At 42.4% G+C, this 21787-nt stretch overlaps 1 protein-coding gene across 1 annotated transcript in view; it reads right to left on the bottom strand.

The window, feature by feature from the left end:
• nnt (nicotinamide nucleotide transhydrogenase) overlaps nucleotides 1-21174 on the bottom strand; it is a 43521-nt gene extending 22347 nt beyond the window's left edge. Inside the window, exons 1-12 of the mRNA XM_036528914.1 lie at nucleotides 21097-21174; nucleotides 18570-18766; nucleotides 16051-16280; nucleotides 15732-15949; nucleotides 14733-14820; nucleotides 14136-14224; nucleotides 10957-11144; nucleotides 9434-9567; nucleotides 8479-8670; nucleotides 7235-7388; nucleotides 3866-4027; nucleotides 1552-1662 (exon numbers count right to left, since the gene is read on the bottom strand). Coding sequence (XP_036384807.1) covers nucleotides 1552-1662; nucleotides 3866-4027; nucleotides 7235-7388; nucleotides 8479-8670; nucleotides 9434-9567; nucleotides 10957-11144; nucleotides 14136-14224; nucleotides 14733-14820; nucleotides 15732-15949; nucleotides 16051-16280; nucleotides 18570-18723 — 1720 coding nt within the window. The 5' untranslated portion in view covers nucleotides 18724-18766; nucleotides 21097-21174. The remainder of the gene's footprint in view (nucleotides 1-1551; nucleotides 1663-3865; nucleotides 4028-7234; nucleotides 7389-8478; nucleotides 8671-9433; nucleotides 9568-10956; nucleotides 11145-14135; nucleotides 14225-14732; nucleotides 14821-15731; nucleotides 15950-16050; nucleotides 16281-18569; nucleotides 18767-21096) is intronic.
• Nucleotides 21175-21787: the final 613 nt, after the last annotated feature.

Here is a 21787-nt window from a genome sequence, read left to right as displayed (position 1 = left end):
GCTTTGTACATGAAGCCAGGGAGGGAAAAAACAATTCTTCAATTCATGTCATTAAAGCAGCAGGTACTCCATAAATTCCTTGACTCTTTTATTGAAATTGAATTGGAAAGGGCAATTGTTTTCTTCTTTTTCAGCAATTCGGACAAAAATTTTAAGAGTAGAGCTGGGAAAATAGAAGAGTGGAATGTCTATATTTCTATTAGTAAGAGTTTATGGGTTGCAGGTTAGGACTGTTAAACGTTGTGTGTGGAATGGAAGTCCAGGAATGTCTTTAAAATGTGAAATCAGACACCTGCTTTTAAATATCTATGTAGACACAAGCATAGTAACTGCTGTGGAAAGCATACACAAGAAGATCTGAGAAAGTAATAAATCGCTATTAGAGAATGGCAAAAGTACAGCTGAACGAGGCCAGCACCTTTGCTTTAAATCACCGACTCAACCTTTGACCTCACAGGGCGTTCTGGCCTGTTGCGCACACCTATTGACAGTCTAGACCTCTTCTGAAAGTAACAAACCTTCCGACTCAACTCTTAGAGTGTTTTTGGAGCGGAGCCCACTCCCAGCATTTCCCTCCACCTTTAATGACTCTTTGCTTCATTTTTCAGCAGCTGTTGGTTCAGTGTGATTTATTATATGGCTGTAGCTCTTTGAAGAACACTCGGAGGGTTGACATTTCCTACTTCAGGTGTGAGGTTTTTTTCATCCCCTTTCACCATATAAGCTATTCCACCTGGACTGGATGGAAAGCAGTACTGTTTCTCTCACGAACAGGGTACAGGGGGCGGCCAGTGTACACAGCGCAGCAATGGAATAAGCTTTCATTCGCCAAGTTCCACCTTCTGCTGATTGCCAACCTATTCCATACCTAGCTGCATGTGCACTCACCATCATTCACCTCTTCCGCCACATCAGGGCAACTCAGTCCTGGCTCCTGGGGGCTGCAGCATCTGCAGAAATTCCTACCTGAGAGGTACTTGTCCACCTGCATTCTGCTAACCCTCATCTTGAGTGAAGCAATTGAGCATCTTTTCATCCAAGAGGGTTTGAACTTTAAAGTAAAAAAGCTAAACAGTAACCCTCCAGGACAGGAGCTACATAGATCTGGACCATTTCATGGCAGAATAATTTCTTACATGGGAGTAAATAGGGCTAGTTATTTCATGATTAGCCAGAGGGTCCATGAGGAAATGTATGAAAAGCAGACCATTACCACCGTGCTAGTCATGAGTACTAAAGCTTGCAATGCTTTAATCTGTTAATAGTAAACGTATTTCTGATATTGGCTTCCCGCACTGATAGAATCAAGAACACTCAGCACAGTAATTAATTCTGTTCTGTCTAGCTATAATTTCATATTCTGCAGGCACAGCATCTCCTGACATCTTTGTATTTTGGCTTTGATCTCCATTTCATTGCTCTGTTCATTTTAAGAAATATTTTCCTTAAACAGAATAGGCTTTAAGTTTCCCATGGCAAAATGAGGAATAGAGGTGGTGTGTGTGTGTGGGGGGGGGTTCCTTTTATGGTTCCTTTGTCCCAAGTGCTTACCAGCAATGTTGACAGAGGAGATGAAGGCAGCCAGGACGGCCAAGGTCTCAGCAGTGCTGGTTGGGGTGTACCCGCCCCCCATAAGGGACAGCCCCCCCACAGCGGTCAGACCTGCAACACAAATCCAGCAGGCAGGTCAGCAGAGGACAGATGGTACACGGTCACACTTTTGCCACTTTTTATTTCCCCCCAATACCACTTCAAAAAATAGAAACAATGTACTTCATGTGAAGTCTTTCACATACAGTCCTGAACTACGGTGTTAACAGGATATGCCTCTGCAGGAGTGTCCACAATGAGCCTTTCATCATTCACACTCAAATATGACATTTCTACTTCCAACAAAAGAGCTATTTTACAGGTAATTCAGGGCCAGAGTAACTTTAGGTGCTTAGAGGCATGAAGGGCCTCTAGGGCATGTAGCTTGTTTTCCTTGATAGTTAATACTTTTTTTTAAAACCCTACTTTGGGATACCTGGTCTCATAAAAAATCTGTTGATAAAGTGTTTCCTGATGTGTCACCACGTTGTGTGTCACCACCCCCCACCATCACATCAGAGAAGGGCGGTTTAGGGGAAAACGGAGCACACCCGAGCACGCCGAATTCCGATAACTGTCCCCTTTCTAACTAACTAATTGTTTACAAATGCAACCAAATTGCCTAAAGTGGACTGACCGTAAGTGCAATGCCCTTTTGCCATTACTGCATTGGCCCAATGAGGCATGCAACAGCAGCTGCGACATTACTAAGTCTTTGCAAATTGCTGGGCAGCAATGGATCACAGACCGGCAGCAAAGGGTAATGACACGCCAGATGGGCACTGCAAGCAGATTTTTGGACGTGAAAGAGCACGTGTATATATTCAGACCGACGGAGCAGTATATGATACCAGTGTAAAAGGGGACCACAGTGACAATAAAGTTAGAGCACTAAATGTTTGGTGCTGTCAGATCATCACACCAAAGAATTTCCTCTATCCAACTACACAGACAAAAGAAGTAAAGGGGTGCCTTTGAAGATACCATTACAAAACAAAAAGTGTCCGAACCAGGTGGAGGTGAGCCATTATGATCACAGAAATGCCTCACCTCAGCCCAGACAGATGCACCGCCCATCAACAGATGAGTTAAGACACAGCTCATGGGGCAAGTCTCTCAGGCAATGATGCCTTTGCTGATTAACAGCCATTTCCTCAGTTGCACACAAAGAGACTGGATCTCAAGGGGTGAAACTCAACACATATATATCTTTGGAAGGTGTGATTTTCAGAGATCAGCTCAAAAAGAGAGACATTTGTAAGCAGGAGTTTCAGGTTGATTAAAGAACTTGGATGAAACTTGCCATGGAAATGATATTAGGCAAAACCAAATACGATGTCCCTTAAAAAGGTGATCCTTTCCTCTCCAGACTGACACACCAGTCTGGCTATGAGAACAAGGAATTCCAAATGAGTAGCCTAATGTCTTCTATTGGCATTTTTTGGCCCTTTTACCTTGGCATGTAAATCAAAGAATTCCAAGGGTTTTAATGACGAAAGTTTGGTGCATGATGAAAAATAGATGCTTTGAACTACATGGCAAATGTGTGGACAAAAATAACAAAATGTTGAATGAGTAAGGGGAAGAAAACGAGTTAAGGAAACTGAAGTCTCAGGAGCCTGAACCAATAAAGACTAATAAATAAGTTCACAAATCGGGCCAGAGGAACTGTGCAGTAGGTAGAAAGGGCTAATTGCTTTGCTGGATGCCCCCAGCCTCAATAAGATGTTTTTACAGCTCTGTCTACTAGACAAACCGTTTGATGTAGACCACCACGGGCCCGTTAGAGACAATTAAACCTTTCCTGAAGCATGATCCCACCGGGAGAAAGAAGAAAAAGCTTAACGAACCACGAAACGCCCATGCTCTTCGTCGCAAGGTCCTCGCCTTGCTCTGTAAATGATCGGCACTATCAAAGCCCCCTGACTCCAAGAACTAATGAATGAGTAAACGCACTGCTCCGAGGGTGGGCGTCCACGGAAGAGACTCATCACAACCCAGACATCTCGGCACTGATACATCACATACTAATGAGGCCTCAGACACTCTCCACAGCAACTCAAAACAAGCAAGTTATGATCTTGAATTTTGTCACGTTAGTGCCTGGCCATTTCTAGACAACATTTTCACCCAGACATTTATGTTATGTTCTGTACATTCATACAGATGGGTTTAACAGTACTTATAGAAAACTGCTAAAAAGAATTCTGACTTTAAGAATGCGTGAATGTTTTGATTTGGGATTCCATCTACCGTGCAATGGAAGCATACTCACCTGAAATGGCATTGGTGACAGACATAAGAGGGGAGTGCAGGGCAGGTGTGACGCCCCACACGGTGTGGTATCCCACAATTCCTGCCAGGCCAAAGGTAGTCACCATCTGGGTGAAGGCAGCATTAGGAGCACTGATGCCCAGACCTAACATGGTGGCAAGTCCTGAAAAAGAACACAAACTGTTCTCACCAACAGAGAATATGCAAACTCATCAGAATCATCAACATGCCAAAATGAGGACCATCGGTTTCACACGACTGGAATGAGATTTAATGCAAGGATTGATGACACTGACTACTCTTGAAATGTTAAAAGCTAAAGGACAGATTTTGGTAGCCCTGTCAACCTAATGCACCATGGTTATTTCTATGAATAATTTCTAGATCTCTCACATTATTATAATTCAATACTATATAATCAGGAGTTGAAACACAAATTATTTTAGTGTTCTCTGGAACAAACCAGTAAGTGCTAGAACACAGAGAGCTTGGCTGTACACACAAAGCTAGCACCAAGCAAATGGCTTTTCCAAGGCCAATTTATGGATTCTTAGCACATCTGTGGGTTTCATTTTTTCTGAGCAGAGAATCTCAGCACCCTTTAACCATTACTTTGGTGAACAATATGTTTACTGGCAGCCATTTTCCCCACCACTCAGTGAAATGGGTGTACAGCTCTTAACTTTACTAAAGAAGTGTAGATTTAAAAAAGCGGGGTCTGCAAATCTTTGATGAAAAGACAGACGCGATGCTGTTTGCAATTTGGTGGGCAATTACATCCCCCCACCCCCACCCCAAGATACAAAAACTTAAAATGTGTAAAAGGTGCATGGTCCTGCCCTCTCAGCGATCAGTTGGGGGGTCTGTGGGAAAAAACTGCAACGCAGCTACAGATGAAGGGGGCGGGGGGGCGGGGGGGGGGGGTCTCGCATTTTATTATTCCTGGTTTCCTGGTATATGGAGATCAGCTGGGGGAGGAGAGAGTTGAGGGCACACTGCACACAAATGAGGTGACCAAGACACAAATCAAAGACGGCTGCATTTCGCCCTTTCACATTTAGGCGTTTGTTGTGGCGGATGCATTTCAAGAGTAGTTGTGCACCTTTTGTAAGCGAGAAATACCCAAAGATGAAAGCAGAGGAAGATAAATTTACATGTTTGTTTATTTGAGGGTGTTTATTTCCATGTGAGTGGAACTGTATTCCTGGCTGGTCTTTGAATCGGGGCAACATGTGCTTTGATCTGAAGCCAAGGCTACAGCAGACAGTTCCCGCCTCTACACAGAGTAATTCTTAGCCGTCTGTAACCAATAGAATTAATTTGTGTGTATTTTTGTTCAGTTTAGTTTGTAAGTTTAATCAAGACTGGTGCTCCATTCCCAGTAGGGTTAAAACTCACCTTTCTCACATTAGAATGCAAAGCAGTTTAATTTAAGTTTAAAAAAAGTAGATAGCAGACAAATCTAATTTGAAAGCACGATCTTGCGTTAGACCCCCATGAGAGCCACATTAACCCACAGAGTGAAAGACCACCTCAAGAATTCAGACTTAAGGGTGTTCTCTCACTGAGACCAGAGCTGTCCAAAGCTGATCTGGAGCTACTCCAGCCAGTGACCAGACTCTTCCAGTCTGGTTTTGCTGCTTTAACATCTATTTTGCACAGCAGGGACTGTATTCCCTCTGGAGTAAAAAGATAGGCCCACACACAAGTGTCATAAACAAGGACACATGGCTTTGTTTAGCTAGCTATACTTATGTTGTGTTGTTGCGTTTTTTTTTTTTTTTTAATTCAACATTCACTTTAGCTAGATAAACTTGTGTTACAACCTGAACTGTGCACAGAAAAAAATTTCCTTGGCACTGTTACAGTTCAAACTTCCGATCAGTTCACTAAAGATCCCGTCAGCTAAAGAAAACACTGCAGTTAGTAAAAATCAGCAAGCAATTATTGACAATAGTTATTAAACACCATGCTGTTTTTATCCCTCTTTGTTAATTTCACTTGATACGGCCAGGACCATGGGATGATGGGATGTTAAAGATGATTTTGCTAATCCGATATGCTACATTTTCCCTTTACATTTTGGCCCAGATTCAATTTCAGTGATTTGCACTTTGTACCTAACTTAATTTCTGAGAACATTTACCAGTCACCAAAATTAATTTAAAAAGTGCAGGAAACCAAAAAATATACAGCAAATAAAGTATCTTAAATGAGCTTCAACAAATCACTTATAGCTGAGTGCAGGCAAATTGCAGCAAGACTAAATCTTGGCCTTGACGCAACTATGTAGAAGAGTTTTTTATCCTTATCTTGCTGTCAAATAAGGTTCCTCAAAGCATCTGAGGTATATTAGTCTCAAGATGTACAATTTCATGCATTTCATATGTCTATGACAGTAAAGGCTGTAAGCACCACAGCATACCTCAACAATCTGCATCTTAGACAGGGAGAACATTTCTGAGTTTTTTTTAAAACATAACCATTTAAATTGTTCCACTACAGCCTTAAGGGAACAGTGTGCTGCAGAAGTTTGCATAGCTACATGCAGCTCAGTCGAGTTACCTTTCAAATTTGTGTTACACTTTCTAAAATGTATGCCGTTGTTCAGTGGGCACCACCCTCAAATACATGATGTATATACTCTGAAGTCAAGTAAATGAAACAGAAGATCAATTTAAAAATAAATACCATACCATACCATATTTAGATCATTTAGATTATTTCAAAGACTTCAGACTTTTGTAAACTTCAAAACAAAAGTGAATACAGCAGTTGAGTAAATTTTATATTCTGAATTGATAAATAAATATTAATTTCCAGTTAAATAGCAACTATCAGGTTCCAAGATATATTAAAATTACTTTTGATTCTGGTTTACAAAGCATTTTACCATTCAAAATATGGGGATAAAAGGGTTAAGATACTCACAGGCTAAACACTGCTAATAATAACACACTAAGTGAGGTTTAGGATTATATACTCAGTAGCTGACTTGTTGCTGTACATGTGACTCCAGTTTTTCAAGCAAGGCCAAGACTATGATGAGTCCTTGTGTGAAAGTGAGTTTAGTACTATAGTCACTAAAAATGCTGACTGGTTTGGCAGTACAAGAATTACTTTACATATGTGCACACACACACAGACACACATGAATGGCGGCTTAATTGTTGTCATAGTAAAACACAGTAAGTGCACATGCTAAATAAAACGACCTTTGATACAGAATCTCGCCTTGCTTCAGGTTAGTGTGGAGCCAACAGTGATGCGGCTTAGAGGAGTTTACAACAGAAAATTACATGGGGGAGATGGGGGTTAATTTTGGTGGAACTGGGAAGAGGAGGTTATATCCAGCACACATCTACCTCACCTCCAGTATAAAGGCCAGCAGTGGTCATGGTGGCCCTGAAAGGTGAGATTAAGGCCTTCTTTTCTGCCTCCAGCTCTTGGACACTCTTGGGTTTTGGTGGTGCTGCCACTGGGATATTATTGGGCTGTGGTGCTGGGAAGAGTACCTTCCCATCCTGTTCAGAGGGACACAGTCAGCCAGTCTGCAGAACACCCTACCATGTCCAAAACTGATGGTGGTACATGAAAAATAGCCTTGACAACTCAACATATTTTTTGACAGAAGCTTTAAAATCACTTTAACAAAGTTCATAGTCTGACATGTATATTTGAGCCTTTAAACTAAAATTTGCTCTTAGATAATTTTGATGGTAACAGTGTTATCACAAAAACAGATGGAATCTTTCTGGTCAGGGGCCCTACATCTTGTGCTTACAGAACTGCAGTACAGGATGTTTGTTATGCTTGATTCAGCCGATACATGTCAAAACCAAATGAACTTAAGCACTCTTTTCAATTCTGATTTTAAACATTGCAGTATCATAAATGGGGCATAATTAAAGACCAATATTGTGATGTCTACAGTGGGGTTCAAACGCAGCTACAACACGTGAATGAACGCTGAATGCGGAGACACCACAGCGGAAACTTGAGCACAGCACCTTCAGGGAAGCATTTTAAATGGAAAAAAGTAACAGCAAAACTATGGATTCCTATATGTCTGCTCTGTGGAGTCCTCAAGGAAATACATTAAAGCACCAATGGGACAGTGTAGGATGATACAGACCCTGACTCCACCGATTCCACATCAGCTCACTTACAATGTGCAGCAGGTTGACTCACAGAATACACACATGCAGTTTTCAAAAGTCATAATGTGTGTACTAGGATTTGGTTGACTGTGTACATGGGAAAAATAGGAAAAGGTGATATCACTGAATGTCAATCCTCCACACAAGAAATATGTAGCTTGAAATATCTATATCCTATGGCAATCTGCAGAGATGGGTGAACAAATACCAGATATCTGTATTGACCCAGAGAAACTCAACTGGTGCACCCCAAATTCACATCTCATTTCATTACAAAAAACCAAATAGTCTGCACCCTTATTTCCATTCACACTGTTAAAATACAAGAATTATGTTACACAAATGTGAAGCCTTGCACTATAAAATTAAAAAAAAGTTATTAAAAGCCATATGGTAAGAGTAGAATTCTGCTGCCTATCATTTGTTTTCATAATTTCATTTTATGTTATCTCACCTGCATGACAATAGAGCCGCGGACCACGTGGTCCATGGTGCCATAATCAAATTCTTCCTTCACATCAAAGTAGAAGTTCTCTTTGTCTGGACTGATAGCACGAATCAGCTTGATGATGTTGTTGGAGTAAAGAGTGCTAGACTGGGTGGCCAGGCGGCTCGGCAGGTCTGTGTAGCCAATGTGGGTCACCCCCTGTCACGGAGCGACAAGAAAGGGAAATCACATTAGACGACGTATGCAAAGAACAATGGGGTTAGGTAAGTGACAAAGTTCTAGGAAATCATTTCTGCAACTGAGATATCCCTTTGAATTGGTGTGTCACCATCACAGCTGGGAGACATCCAGTACTGATGGACAGGTGCTGGGTTAACTGCACACAGCTGTCCTGTCAACCATCTCAGTGGAGGCAGATTGCCTGTTTTGTTGAAAAACAGGATGCCAAAACCCAAAAGACAGAGGCCAAAATAATGCTTTAGTCATGTTCTGCGCAAGAGCCTATTTCAAAGTAAGCACATTATAATCCAGCGTAACTAATTCTCGTCCTCAGGATTCAATAATGTGATTACAAATGACAAAGTGTTGATGATAAAAAAACAAAAAAAATGTAAAATCATCCACAGCATATTAGCAAAAGCATCCATATGAACACAGAATGCGGGGGACAACAGAATCACATAAATGTGGTCGCCATCAAATGCATCATCTTCAATAAATTTCATGGAGAGCTGCAAGCTATATCACTCTCTACTGGAAGGGGTGTATACTACTTCCTAATCAGACCAGGCTGACTGCAGAATTCTCCTGTAAACTGAACTCGATCGGAACGACTCAGATTTGCTCAAGTTGCACACTAGCCCTATTATTTGTGTTCTCAGTGTAATGAGGGGCAGAACTGTACACTATGAGGCTACTCAAGACCAAAGCACTCACTCCCTGGTCTCTGACCAGGTCTCACCTTGTGGACAGACAGCTCTCCTGGAACTGTTGTCTCAATGTTGCCCCCCGCCTCTGCCGCCAAGTCCACCACCACTGAGCCGTCCCTCATGCTCTCCACCATCTCCTTGGTGATCAGGATGGGCGCCTTCCGACCTGAGGACACATCACCATGGGAACTTGCGGGTCAGAAACCCAGTAAGCCACAGCATCAAATTACCACCCTCCTCAGGTAAGGCATCAGGTATCAGGCAAGCTCGTGCAATGTTTATGTAAGGGGTCGAACAACACATCCCGGCCTAATTTCCTTTCTTGTATTCCTACGCTAAAATGTTAGCATCTGGAACCAATACACACCACACAAAATTACTGGATACGCAAGAATCAAAGGAGGAAAAAATCATTTTGTTTCAGCCCACATTTCAAATCCATTCTTGTTCAAATGTCTGTGTTTTGGTAAAATGACTTTTGCCAGTGTGTGCTCTTGTTTCTCCTTGTACTTTCAAACAGAGGGAAAAGCAGCCTTGGAGATAAGGTCAGGGGAGCTGGGCAGAACAAGAGACTACTACGCTGAACGGGCTCTGGTGGGCTCAGACCGGAAGAGCCCCTCCTTGCCTCAAAAACAACCTAGAGATTGCTCTCAGACAAACGTGGCCATTTGGCATTTGCTGAGCCACTGGTCTTATGCAACTGTTAGTGACCGAGGTCACAGAACCTGGAAAACACTTCCTAGTGGCTACACCCACGCAGACATCACAGCAACACATCACACACATGAAATGTGGCAATGCAACCACTGAGTCCGTCTCCCTACTTGTGTTTTTCTGCAACATCTGTAATTTTACTCCCCACACAAGTGGATCTGGTACGTGAATACATCAAAACCACTACATACAAAAAAAATAAATAAATAAAACATGGATACAGTTATGTAAGTGGTCAAATGGCTGGACAGTCTAGCATCTGGAAAGTTAGTAGCGATCCTGATTAGTCACCCATTGGACAATCTCACCATTGTCATTGTAAGAGGAACTGTGAAGCAACACTTACGGGAAATGTTATGGAGGAAAACAAAAGTCACAAAACACAAGCTTTGATTTGACACCTTAAATTCATGTATGATAAAGTGAACTTTAACAAAGAACAAGACAACTGACGAAAACCAGCAATGTGCCCTACTAGAGAGCACACCTATTTGATATGATCTCCTGTTTATTGCCCTTATCCTAGAGAGGCTGAAAAGCAGATAACACAAACATTTCTGGGCCACTGAGGGCATCCACTGTCTGATACCTTAATTGGACTGGACAACTGAACCCATTTAAGGAAGAGAGAAGATTATAGCTTTCAGAGTGTAGGCAGAAGCTTAGGAAGCAGTGGAGCAGTTACTCAGGTTAGAAGAAAAGAAGGCAGAAATGAAGGAAATAAAAGGAAGAAAGAACAAGGCCAAACACAGGAATGAAATGGCAGGTGAGCACAGAGGGCCAATGACAGGAGTATGGACACACAGATGGAGTGGACAGGCAGTGAATTGTGTGGGCATACCTGGGATGAGTGCAGTACTGATGAGGATGTCAACATCCAGACACTGCTTGGCAAACAGCTTCATCTCTGCCTCGATGAACTCCTTGGACATCTCCTTGGCATAACCACCCTGGCCTTCCCCGGACTCCTTCACATCGACTTCCAGAGGCTCAGCCCCCAGGGACTTGAACTGTTCCAGGGCAGCAGCTCTGAGGGGAGAAAGAGGAGATACACTTTACCTCTGATGGGTTTAAAAGTGGGCTAGCAGCACGGAGTCATCTTAAACTGTATGCATAACCTGTAGGGCTGTGGATTTCAGTCCTCAGTGGGCCAGAACTTACAGACATTTTCCAGAAAAGCTCCAATGTCAAATAATGTAAGGTAAACAGGTGGCTAGAATCAAAGAAAATAACCTATTTGTGTTGTTTCAATGATGACATCACATTCAGGACTACACCACTAAAGTTCCAACTACATACATTTGATTAAATCGTAAAAATCGATTCATTTCAGCCTCTTTAATTTACTGCACTGTTCTTCAGCACTGAGAATACGCAAAACCTTTCAGCTATAGTGCTATTCTGGTTGGTTTCTTTTGATGACTTGTATAATGCTGCCATCTGCTGGCAAATGTAGTAAGTTGGTCATTAAATTATACATATAGAATTGTTTCTACAAGATTCATGAAGAGTGACAGAACTGAATAAAAGAACTAAATAGTGCTGAATCTATTGTGCACTCTTAATCAAAGGTTACTGTGCTAATCACTTCAGATCAACACTAAACCCTACCCGTGAACCAGAGCTCAACTAATCCAATTATTGGAATTATTCAATCGTCTTACAGAACGTCCTATGGTGCCAGCCGAAACGAGAGATTCGCTTTCCCCATAATGCTGGGAATGCAGTGTGTGACTGACTAAATCTGGGCCCGCTGAACAGGAAGTGGTGTGTCTTTATGAGATAATGTTCAACTGACGTCTACCTCATACCAGCCGATAGATTGTCCATCACTCAGTTGCATGGCCGCAACAGACTGCCAGTAATTAAGCCATCAAAGGCCTGGATGCAAAGACCCAGGGGTTTTATCTGTGGGAATCCAGTTTACTACTATACTATTATACTACACATACTGTACTATACTCCACTATGCAGTTTCATTTTAATAATAATGAAAAACTTTGTAATGCACAAATGTCATGTGTTTGGATCGTCTCTCCAAACATGGGGTATTGACCATCTACTTGAAGAAATACCATCAGAGCAAGGGGATTCACTCTGGTCACCAAAGCTTTCCAAAGATCAACCAGAGAATTTTATTAAAAGAACAGTCAGGATACATGCAGAACCCTCATATCCCACAATAAAGTGTTGTAAATCATGAAGGCATATTCACTACACCAGGGCACCAGAATATTTATGTATTAAATGCTAGTCTTGCTGTATGTGTATTTTTGGCAATTCCGTGCGAGACCACAAAGTATCGGAAAGGTTACAGTAATAAACACATTAATTGCCTAATACTTTATCAAGACTGGCAGAAATCACAGGAGATGTCATTGCACATGTACCTTAACACTTGAGGAAAGCATATGTTAAGCACAAGAGACCCATCATGGCTCCTTGAATTTTCACAGTCCTTGTTTCACACTGTCATTTGTACTAAATGCAATTAACTGAGGTCACTTGCACAACACAGGAAGCACAAATCTAATGTTATCCTGTTCTCCACAAAACACTCAGAACATTGGAGGGAAGTTAAATTCATTTAAACTCATACAGTGACTAAAATCATTACCTTAAATCAAGTGGTTATGTGTCTACCTAGAACAAAACCCTGCAGACAATGCAACCTCCTAAAACCAAGGTAGGATAGACCAATCTTATAATTTCCCTCCACCTCTACATCCCTCCAAGTTTATTTATTGGCCATGCATTGTATCTTGAAATGTACTGTCAGTTTGTCATTATGGCCTGAGGTCACCTCCCCTTTTCATTTCCCACACAATGGTCTCTCAGCTCCTGGAAAATGCAATCACCTTCTCCGATCTTTCACAGCTATACAGACATATTCGTCAAGCTGAGAACTTCTTCATTTAAATGATATGCAAGGAGCAGATTCTTCAATGTAATCCCTTGTTCATGTCAACATTTCCTCAATGAATAACTTGCCACCTCATTTTCAGATGTAAGTCCTAACCACACTCAAATATATGGAGATAACTAGTATTCCAAAGGCCACAGTAGCCTTACCATCCTGCTACATTTGTGTGCCACACTGTACAATATCACACAGTGACAGAAGCTTGTAATTTGTCCATTCACCTGTAACGAATGAGTCTCGCACTTAATTTTGCAAATACTATGGGTGATAATGCAAATTGGCTGTACAAGATTAAAATCGCAAATTAGAGAAGGAGCAACAGGTTCAATGTTTTATTTATCCTGTGCTTCAGTTTAGAGTTCACAGCTCACCAAACGATCTGATCGTAACCTGGTGGAGCATGCTGATGTGTGTGAAATAAATGGAACCACAAGAAACTGTTCAGGGTCTACTACAGGCACCCGCTAACCACAGCAGATCTCAATAGTGCAGACAAGATGTTGTATCACCTTATAGCCTTTTTCTGCTTAACATCTGAAGCTAAGTGGTGTCTGGGACTAGTTCGCACTAGAATGAAGACCCCCCAAGGAAAACCAGATTGATGCTGTTAAGTGGTGCTGGTGAGTCACTAGGGGGCACTCAACTCTAGACCCAGTAAAAACTGTGGTGGACTTACTGTGCTTTAGGACATACCATCCTTTAGATAAGACGTTAATCCAAGGTTTTGACTTGGTCATGAACAGCTCCATGGCACTTACCAAAAGTGTGGGTATTAACCCAAGAGTGTTGGTTTTGCCATATACTCCTTTGTGCTTCCTACCCATAAGGACCTGAAGCCTTTGGGAATGCACCGAAACACTCAAGTATCCTTTCAAGCACGGTAGTGATGATAAGTTATCAAGAGAGATATAGACCTACCACGAGTCAGCGCCTGACCAGATTTCCCCAGAGGCCAGATAATAGCGTGTGAAATAGTGCTAGTTAGCCTACACTAACCCCACTAACATCAGTGACCCTCCTGCTCAGTTCCTGACAAAATCAGGTAATACAAATAATTGCTCGCGCTGGTGGACTCACCTTTCGTAGTCCCCACTCACCTTGTGTCGAATCCCCTGACAATTGCCCCCATGGCCCTTGCAGTGCCCGCAGCAGCCAGCCCCGCCACTCCGCCTCCAATGATCAGCACCTTGGATCACAGCGAACTCGGAATGAGAACCAGAACCCTTATCTAACAGTGTGTGGCTTTAAAAAGAAAAACAGTACATCATATGCTCTACAGATGCACAGCGACCTTTTCCACTGCACAGATGCATACATATGGAGGAAGGGCAAGTGTGACTCATGTTTGTCTACTAGTGCAGGCTTATCCCTGATCCAAATCTAAAATGTGGATCCTTCTGGCAGGGCATGTCTGAATTTTTCATCAAGATAGTTTATACAGAATTTCACCACATATCATTCTTAACAACACTTTCCACTGCTTTTTAAATGCCACTTATTAAAAGAAGCATTGTTTACTGAATGTCCTTAACAGTTTTTTTGTTGACTCAGCTCTGTGGATCCTGTCTGGAGAGCAAGGATGAATTGCTATCAGGAGAGATAATACTGTGTCATACAAGGTATCATCGTGTTGGCCTATGTAGTTATCTTAAGGGCCACCACAGCCATGAGGCACCACACCCATCGGCACATACCTTTGCTGGGGGGACCTTCCCAGCTGCAGTAATCTGACCAGTGAAGAAGCGGCCAAAGTGGTTTGCTGCCAGCACTACGGCTTTGTAGCTGTCAGGGAGAGATCACATCAATCATTAATTCTAAAACTTGCCACATAAACTGCTCCCCCCTCAAAATGTAGTTTATTTACCCTAGGGAAGCCAAACAGTAACTACAAAGGCAGCAGTAATGGAGCCAAGCTGCAGTTGCACCTGCCAGCATATTGTGCAGTTTGGACCGGTTGTGACCCCTGTCTAAGAACATACTGAAAAATACCCAAGTTCTCCAAAAGTGCATTTGCCACTTCCCATTTCAAGTAGCACTTCCACTACTGAGATCAGTTTTCTTTCATATCTTTCATGCCTCTAAGATGTCAGTAAAGTGATGCAATATGCATAAAAAATAAAAAATACACATCATCAAAAAATCAGGTTTAACAAATGCAGTCTTTTATCTGGTCTAAATCTGGTCTCTCCAAACTTTGCAACATCAGGATGAATACAAATTCCAAACAGATATGAAAAGACTGAGCTATTCTACAATCTTATACAAGTCATACTGTTAATTTTAAGTTGGAATTTGCCCAGCTGGAATAATGACCATTTAAGGTCATGGATAATTGAAAAAACAAACTAATATATCTCATGCCTTCCTTAACCACTTAATCCCCCTACCCCTGAACACCCCTCCCCCAATAATATAATTAAGAATCTTTAAAAACTAGAGGAAACGGACTGGTCATTAGTTGAAACTGCTGACCTAAGGAGTTCTAGCAACATACTTTTTATTAAAGAGTGCATGGACAGAATATTCAGCATTAAGTTCAGAGGTCCCCATCATTCTTTTATACAGTGTCCTTTGTCATATGGCTGTACTGTTTAATACTGCATCAGATCTTTAGTATGTAATACAATTAATCACAAACACGTAAAGCATAGTGTCAATAGCTCCCCTGCACTTCTCCGGTACAGCAGCCTCACCCAGCAATGTTGGCCATGGAACTAAGAGCGTCGTAGCCCTGGGCAATGGTGACACGTGGCACCTGGTCCATGGCCAGGACAGTGGCGTTGCGTTGGGACAACTTCTCCATCAGCTCAGGGTTCTGGGCCGGATAGATGAAGCTAACCAGGGTGGCTGCCTCCTTCATGAGATCCACCTCATGGACGTCCAGCGCGGGGTTAAACACGGGGGCGCGCACCTGACAGGGCACAGGCAACAAGAGGAGCAGGTCAAGAACCAAGTGCCACACTCAATCAAACGGTTAAGGGAACATTACTCTCTCTTCCACAGTGCAGTTACCTTGACCAACACGTCAGAGGACAGCACGTCCTTGGTGTCCTTGATGGTTGCCCCGGCCTGGGCGTACTGTTCATCGGAGAACTTGGCGGATTCTCCCGCTCCGGACTCCACGACTACATTGAAGCCCTGCTTGATGAGGGCCTGGACCCCGGCGGGGGACAGCGCCACACGCCGTTCATTCTGGAAGATCTCCTTCGGCACACCCACCGTCAGCTGCTTGTAAGGGACACCTGGGGGACCATCACGAAGGGTGGAGCGTAAGGGACCGTACAGTGTTTACATATAAAGCAAAGTGCACATCAGCCCAAAGCAAGGTGTGGGTTTCAGCCCTGACAGCCCAAAGGCATAGATCTTCTCACATCTGTGTATACAAGTATGTACCTAAAGACATTCCAGTAAACTCGGTTGAAGCACAAACTAAGAATGTTCACAAGTTCCAGCAAACACAACCGATTTGGGCTCAGCTTTACGGCAGACACACACTCTGCTCAACACATGGCATACCTTGAACCTTTTCAAAATGTCATGCACGATGCATAAATGAGCACATATTACTATTTAGAGGCTGAACAGTCTGCATGTGGAATTCAGAAGCTGGAATGTTCATTTAATCTTTTGAATCTCTGCCTTCCTCAATGCACCTGAAGTGTAGACAGTGTAACTACTTGCTACTGCAAGTTATCAATGCAATTCCCTCTTGCCATAAAAAAATATATAACATAGATAGGAGGATGTGTATGACTGCACTCCTGGCCCAACACCACAATTAAACACTAAAATATGAGACCTTTGGCTCTCATGATCCTCTCCTTTAACTTACATTCAGCAAAACCTGACATGACATTTCTGAAGGGTTACAGTGGTGCACAATGAGGAAAAGCACACTCAGAGGAGGATTCAAGTCTTCAAGTTTGCTCTGCTGTTACAAAAGTGGGGCAAAAATCAATTTTTTAAAACTCTGGTGGTCCTGAATCTGGAGCAAAAAAGGAAGGAAGACAAATATATCCGTGTGATTACTTAACTGTTCTGGCTAGAGCTGCTCTCAACCTCTTTTGTGCAAGGACAGATGCAAACTGACCATGAGGACGATGAGACACTCATCACATTTAATTCTATTTTAACTGTGACAGCAATGTTTTGAACAGGCTCCATTTACCCATTTTTACTCCAATAAAAATTTTATCATCATTCTTGTGGATGTCTTTTGGTCCTTTAAAGTGTTAGGACACTAACACTACATTTAGGAGAACAGGGTGCTGACTGGAGTGCAATATTATGCGACATGCTATGGAAAATTCCTTTGAGCCCTGATATATAGATAACAGCAACATCTGAGTGTTTGTCATAACAGCTCTGGAAGGACGAGCTGACAATGCGGAGCTTTGACTGGACAGAAAAAACACAATTTGTCTGAGCAAACTTTATTCGTATCCATGTATGGTGTGCTGCAGAAAAGCTTCTCAAATTTAACACAGTTGGGTTTAGTACAACCTACAGGTGCTTTGTCAACAGGTTAGTAGTCCAGGGCTAGTGGCAAAGTAGCAAACATAGTATCAACGGGTTCTTTCAATAGCTGAAGGGCACTGTATTTTGCTATTTAGAATTACGCAACAACAAAAGACAAACTAGTAGCAGAAGCTCATCTCGTTCCAGTCCATTTTTACAAAAGACATTAACCTAACGTGCCTTAAAAACATCCTCCCTCTCGCCTGACATACTTTTCCTAGTGTGCCTGTGATGTGTCATTCTCCTGGCCCTCACTTCAACTGGTGCAGTGCCAGAAATAGAAGCCGACAGCTGTCACTAGCATGCCTGCAGTGCAAAAAGAACAGCAGCCATTAATGGAGGCGGTCCAATCACTGGCAGAGCATCTGAACAGCCCTTGCAAACGCATGCTGCACTTCATTCATTAACACCCAGGGCTTCAGTGGCAGCCACCACCTGAGAGAGGAGGGGGAGGGGAAACTCAGGGCACTGGTATGCGACAACCGACCTTGGGACCGTATACATTCTTGAGGGCGACCGAAAAAAGAAAAGTCAGGAAAGTAAGTGAAATCCTTGAAACGGCCTCTGCCATTCTGTCCTCTACAGTGTCACAGACAAGGCACTGCTCAGAGCAGAAAGGCGAAGAGAAATTCATTGTTATGCCCACAAGCAAAGGATTAGACAACCTGTAGAAATGAAAACTCAGTGTAGAAAATAGATAAATCAAAAAATTTGCGCTAAATACATGAATAGATAATGAATGCAATAACTTTCAGTCCACCAAGTCAGCAAACTGTAAAACAAGACGAAGTGAAAATTACATTGGAATATTATCTCTCCACATATGTAAAGCAGAAAAAAATGTATGTCTGTAACACAATCGCAAATTACATTTAATTCCAATACCTTTCACAATAGGTCACTTGTATGTACCTTTATCATCCTAAAAGGTTCACAGCAGAGTGCCTTCACATGTACCAGGTAGATGACATTATAGGTCTTGGTGTCTCCTCTACGATTGTGTAAGGTTTTACCTGGACTGGCGCTGCAGCCGAGGGCCTGGTGGGTCCTGAAGAATCGCAGGCATGGCGTCTTTACCGTCCTGGTGCTCTGCAGCTTCACACAAGACACCCCACTGAACAAGGGGCTGGAGCAACTGGCAGCAACCACGCGCAGAAGGCTCGCCATCACAGACACAAGGAGGAGCTGTGCTGCCTGAGCAATCCCCCTCCTGCAAGCACACAGGGGTCAGAGCAATGAGCCCACAGGCCTATCCCAGCATGCCCTGCCGTCCCCAAACACAGGCCCCTGCCCCAGCAGCTCAGCTGATCTCACTTGACACACACACACACACACAAAGGCATGCCGCTGAATGAGGGTGAAAAACATTCAACACAGCATGCAGGCAGAACCAGTTAACTAGAGACATGTGTACAAGGGCATTGGGACACAGGTGGGAGAGATGCACATTTCCACTTTAGACAGGGCATATTTCTTTTTTTTTGGTGCTCCTGATGATGCCTGGCATGGCTCCTGGGCTCACTGACAGAACCTTAACGCTCTCCACAGTACAAAACTTCACCCCCCTTCTGGCATGTCCACCCACATTTCTTCCTCCTCACAAAATACGTCACACTTTAAACACAGTCTGACTGAAACAGTGTCAGTTGTAAACGGGTAAAACAGTCAAAAACGTGTCAAAAAAAGTACTCACTGAGCAAAATAATCCCCAAAAACTGGACATTCATTTGTTTGGTTTAGAAACTTCTGACAATGTGAAAAGTGCCGATCTCACAGACAGGGTCATTCGGCTGGATTACTCTGGCATAGTGCAGCCCATAGTGGTTGATATTGACTGACTGAGCAAACAAGGGTGGCAAATGTAGTTTTGTTAAAATTATCTGAAACTCCTGCTGTTGCACTACTATCATACTGATTGATAGTGCAATGCTCCCAAAATAAGTCATTTTAGGTAAAAGTAGTAAGACAACTTTTGATTCACCTTCTGTACTGATCACATTTTTTTTTTACTTGTCTGACATCTAGCTGAAATCCTTCTATTTAAGAAACTGTGATAATATTCTTACATAGTAGAAGAATGAATAGATCCAAGTAAAAGTTTCCCTAACTACAAATTAGTTGTAGGATCACCCAAGCAATCACACCCATGTAAATTCTCATGTCTGTCGTGCAGACTGTTCGCCCAGCAGTGAGGACCAAAATAAACCACCTGCGGTTTTCTCACGCCTCCATAGCTATGTCACTGCTGCTGTTTTGATTGCATACTGTACTGTTTTTGCACAAATCTTGCAAGAGTTACAGCCCACACATCCTCTCAGTAATTGTTCATAACTGCAGCTGAATGAGCTGCTCATAGGTTAAGAGGATGGCAAGCTGGAACATTCGTGAGGCACTGCATTAAATGCATCCAAAATAAACACATTCAAGTATTAAAAGTACAAAGGAAGAATGCTGAATACGTAAAAAGGGTATTCACTGTAAGCACCGGGGCACAAATCCACCCTATGCAAAATGAATACAATGTATAACTGTTCAGAGCACGTGTTAAACATACATCCCACGAGTCACAGCAAGGGGCATAGCCAGGGCAGGGCAGCTGTAGATACAAGATTCATTACCAAACAGAACAATGCCATCTGGGTAGAGTGTTTAAATAATTCCTTGTTGTTTAGGGGATTCAAATCTAAAGGTACACACGAGGAACCTCCTGCCGGGTAAGGAGAGGGGGATCCATATAAAGCATGGATTACCACGTCAGCAGACGCCAACACGGCCGCGCTAAATTAAGCAGTTCAAGTAGTCGGGTAAAATTTAATCAGGGTAAACTTTTTAAACAGGGATCAGGACAGAACATAAAGTTATCGATTCATATAAAGTACACTGCCAAAATACTCCAATCATGCGCCCTCTCCCGTTATAATTTCACGAGCCAGTCAAATTGAAAGTATTCCGTATGTAGATCGCCCCATATAATGCATGTTGTTTCCATTATTCGGGCAAAAAGATACCAAAGACGAGATATGCATGTCATTCACAAACGTCCATCGTCCTACCATCAGACGGCCTAACAAGTTCAGTTACGCACATGCGAATGTCAACTGCAAGTCTATCTAGCCAGCTAACTAGCCAGTCAATTCATTCATTTTACGTTAACCTGCAGCCAAAACAAAGAGAGCTAGCTACGTGCTATGGCTACCTGGCCACCTCGCAAACTAAACGCGACAAGCAATTAGCCAACTAGTTATATTGCGGATTATTAGATACATGAATATTTAGGCGAGACAATCTACTTCACCATTATGTTCATTTGTATTTTTATTATTTGTTCGCCAGATCTGAAAGGCGGGCGCTGCTAGCCGGCCGTATTTCCGACTGACAGTTTCTTTTCACAACAACTGTCTATTTGGCTGCAAATTAGCTGCACTGCAAAATCTGCCTATTGCTGCGACCTAAGCTAACGTGCATTTACAAAGGAGGCGCCTATTGTGCATATAATTTATATGTCAAAATACCAAGGGATACTTGACTAACATTACTGACCTTTACTGTTTCGCCGGAGACTGAGCGGCGCGTTCACGCGTCGTAGTCGAGCTTGCTACCCGGAAGAAATAAAACGATGGCAGTATTCACATTTTTATTGGGTCACGGTCATATGTTGGTGTTAGGTAAGACAGGCAGTAGTCAGAAATCACTCAGAAACAGCATTTTGTTATGCACATCTTTATTTTTTGCCAATACTAACTCATTTTAACCTTAAAAATGTGTTTGATCTTTGATTCATTCAATGATTTGTGCACTCATAATTGCACAGCCAAGGTATCATGTGGACATTAGTGTGCACAATTTATACATGCACAATTTGCATCCCAAACAGATACATGCTGTATGTCATTTCTGAGGAATTTTGGAACAAGGTGACCACACCTGTTTCATTCAATATCTATCATACAGGCCTACACGTAGACTGCAAGAAGTTGCTGCACTTGATTCATATTTGAAAATAAACGAAGATGGTGGGAGCATTACATTCCATTTCTAAACTAAGGGAAATATTTGTCTCAATGTCTACAATGATATCGTTGTATTCTGTGATGTTTCCCCATTTTTGCTGCAGCCGTAATAAAGATATTATCTTGGAAAACCCATCTTGGTAGGTAAAAAGAATTCATAGACTAACATTTTTGTGTGATTCTTGCATACATGTGCACATTGTTGTTATTATTATTATTAT

Source organism: Megalops cyprinoides, chromosome 5 (assembly GCF_013368585.1).
Source record: "Megalops cyprinoides isolate fMegCyp1 chromosome 5, fMegCyp1.pri, whole genome shotgun sequence".
Classification (NCBI taxonomy): domain Eukaryota; kingdom Metazoa; phylum Chordata; class Actinopteri; order Elopiformes; family Megalopidae; genus Megalops; species Megalops cyprinoides.
Note: the sequence above shows the minus strand (reverse complement) of the source record. Positions and strands in the feature narration are given on the sequence as shown.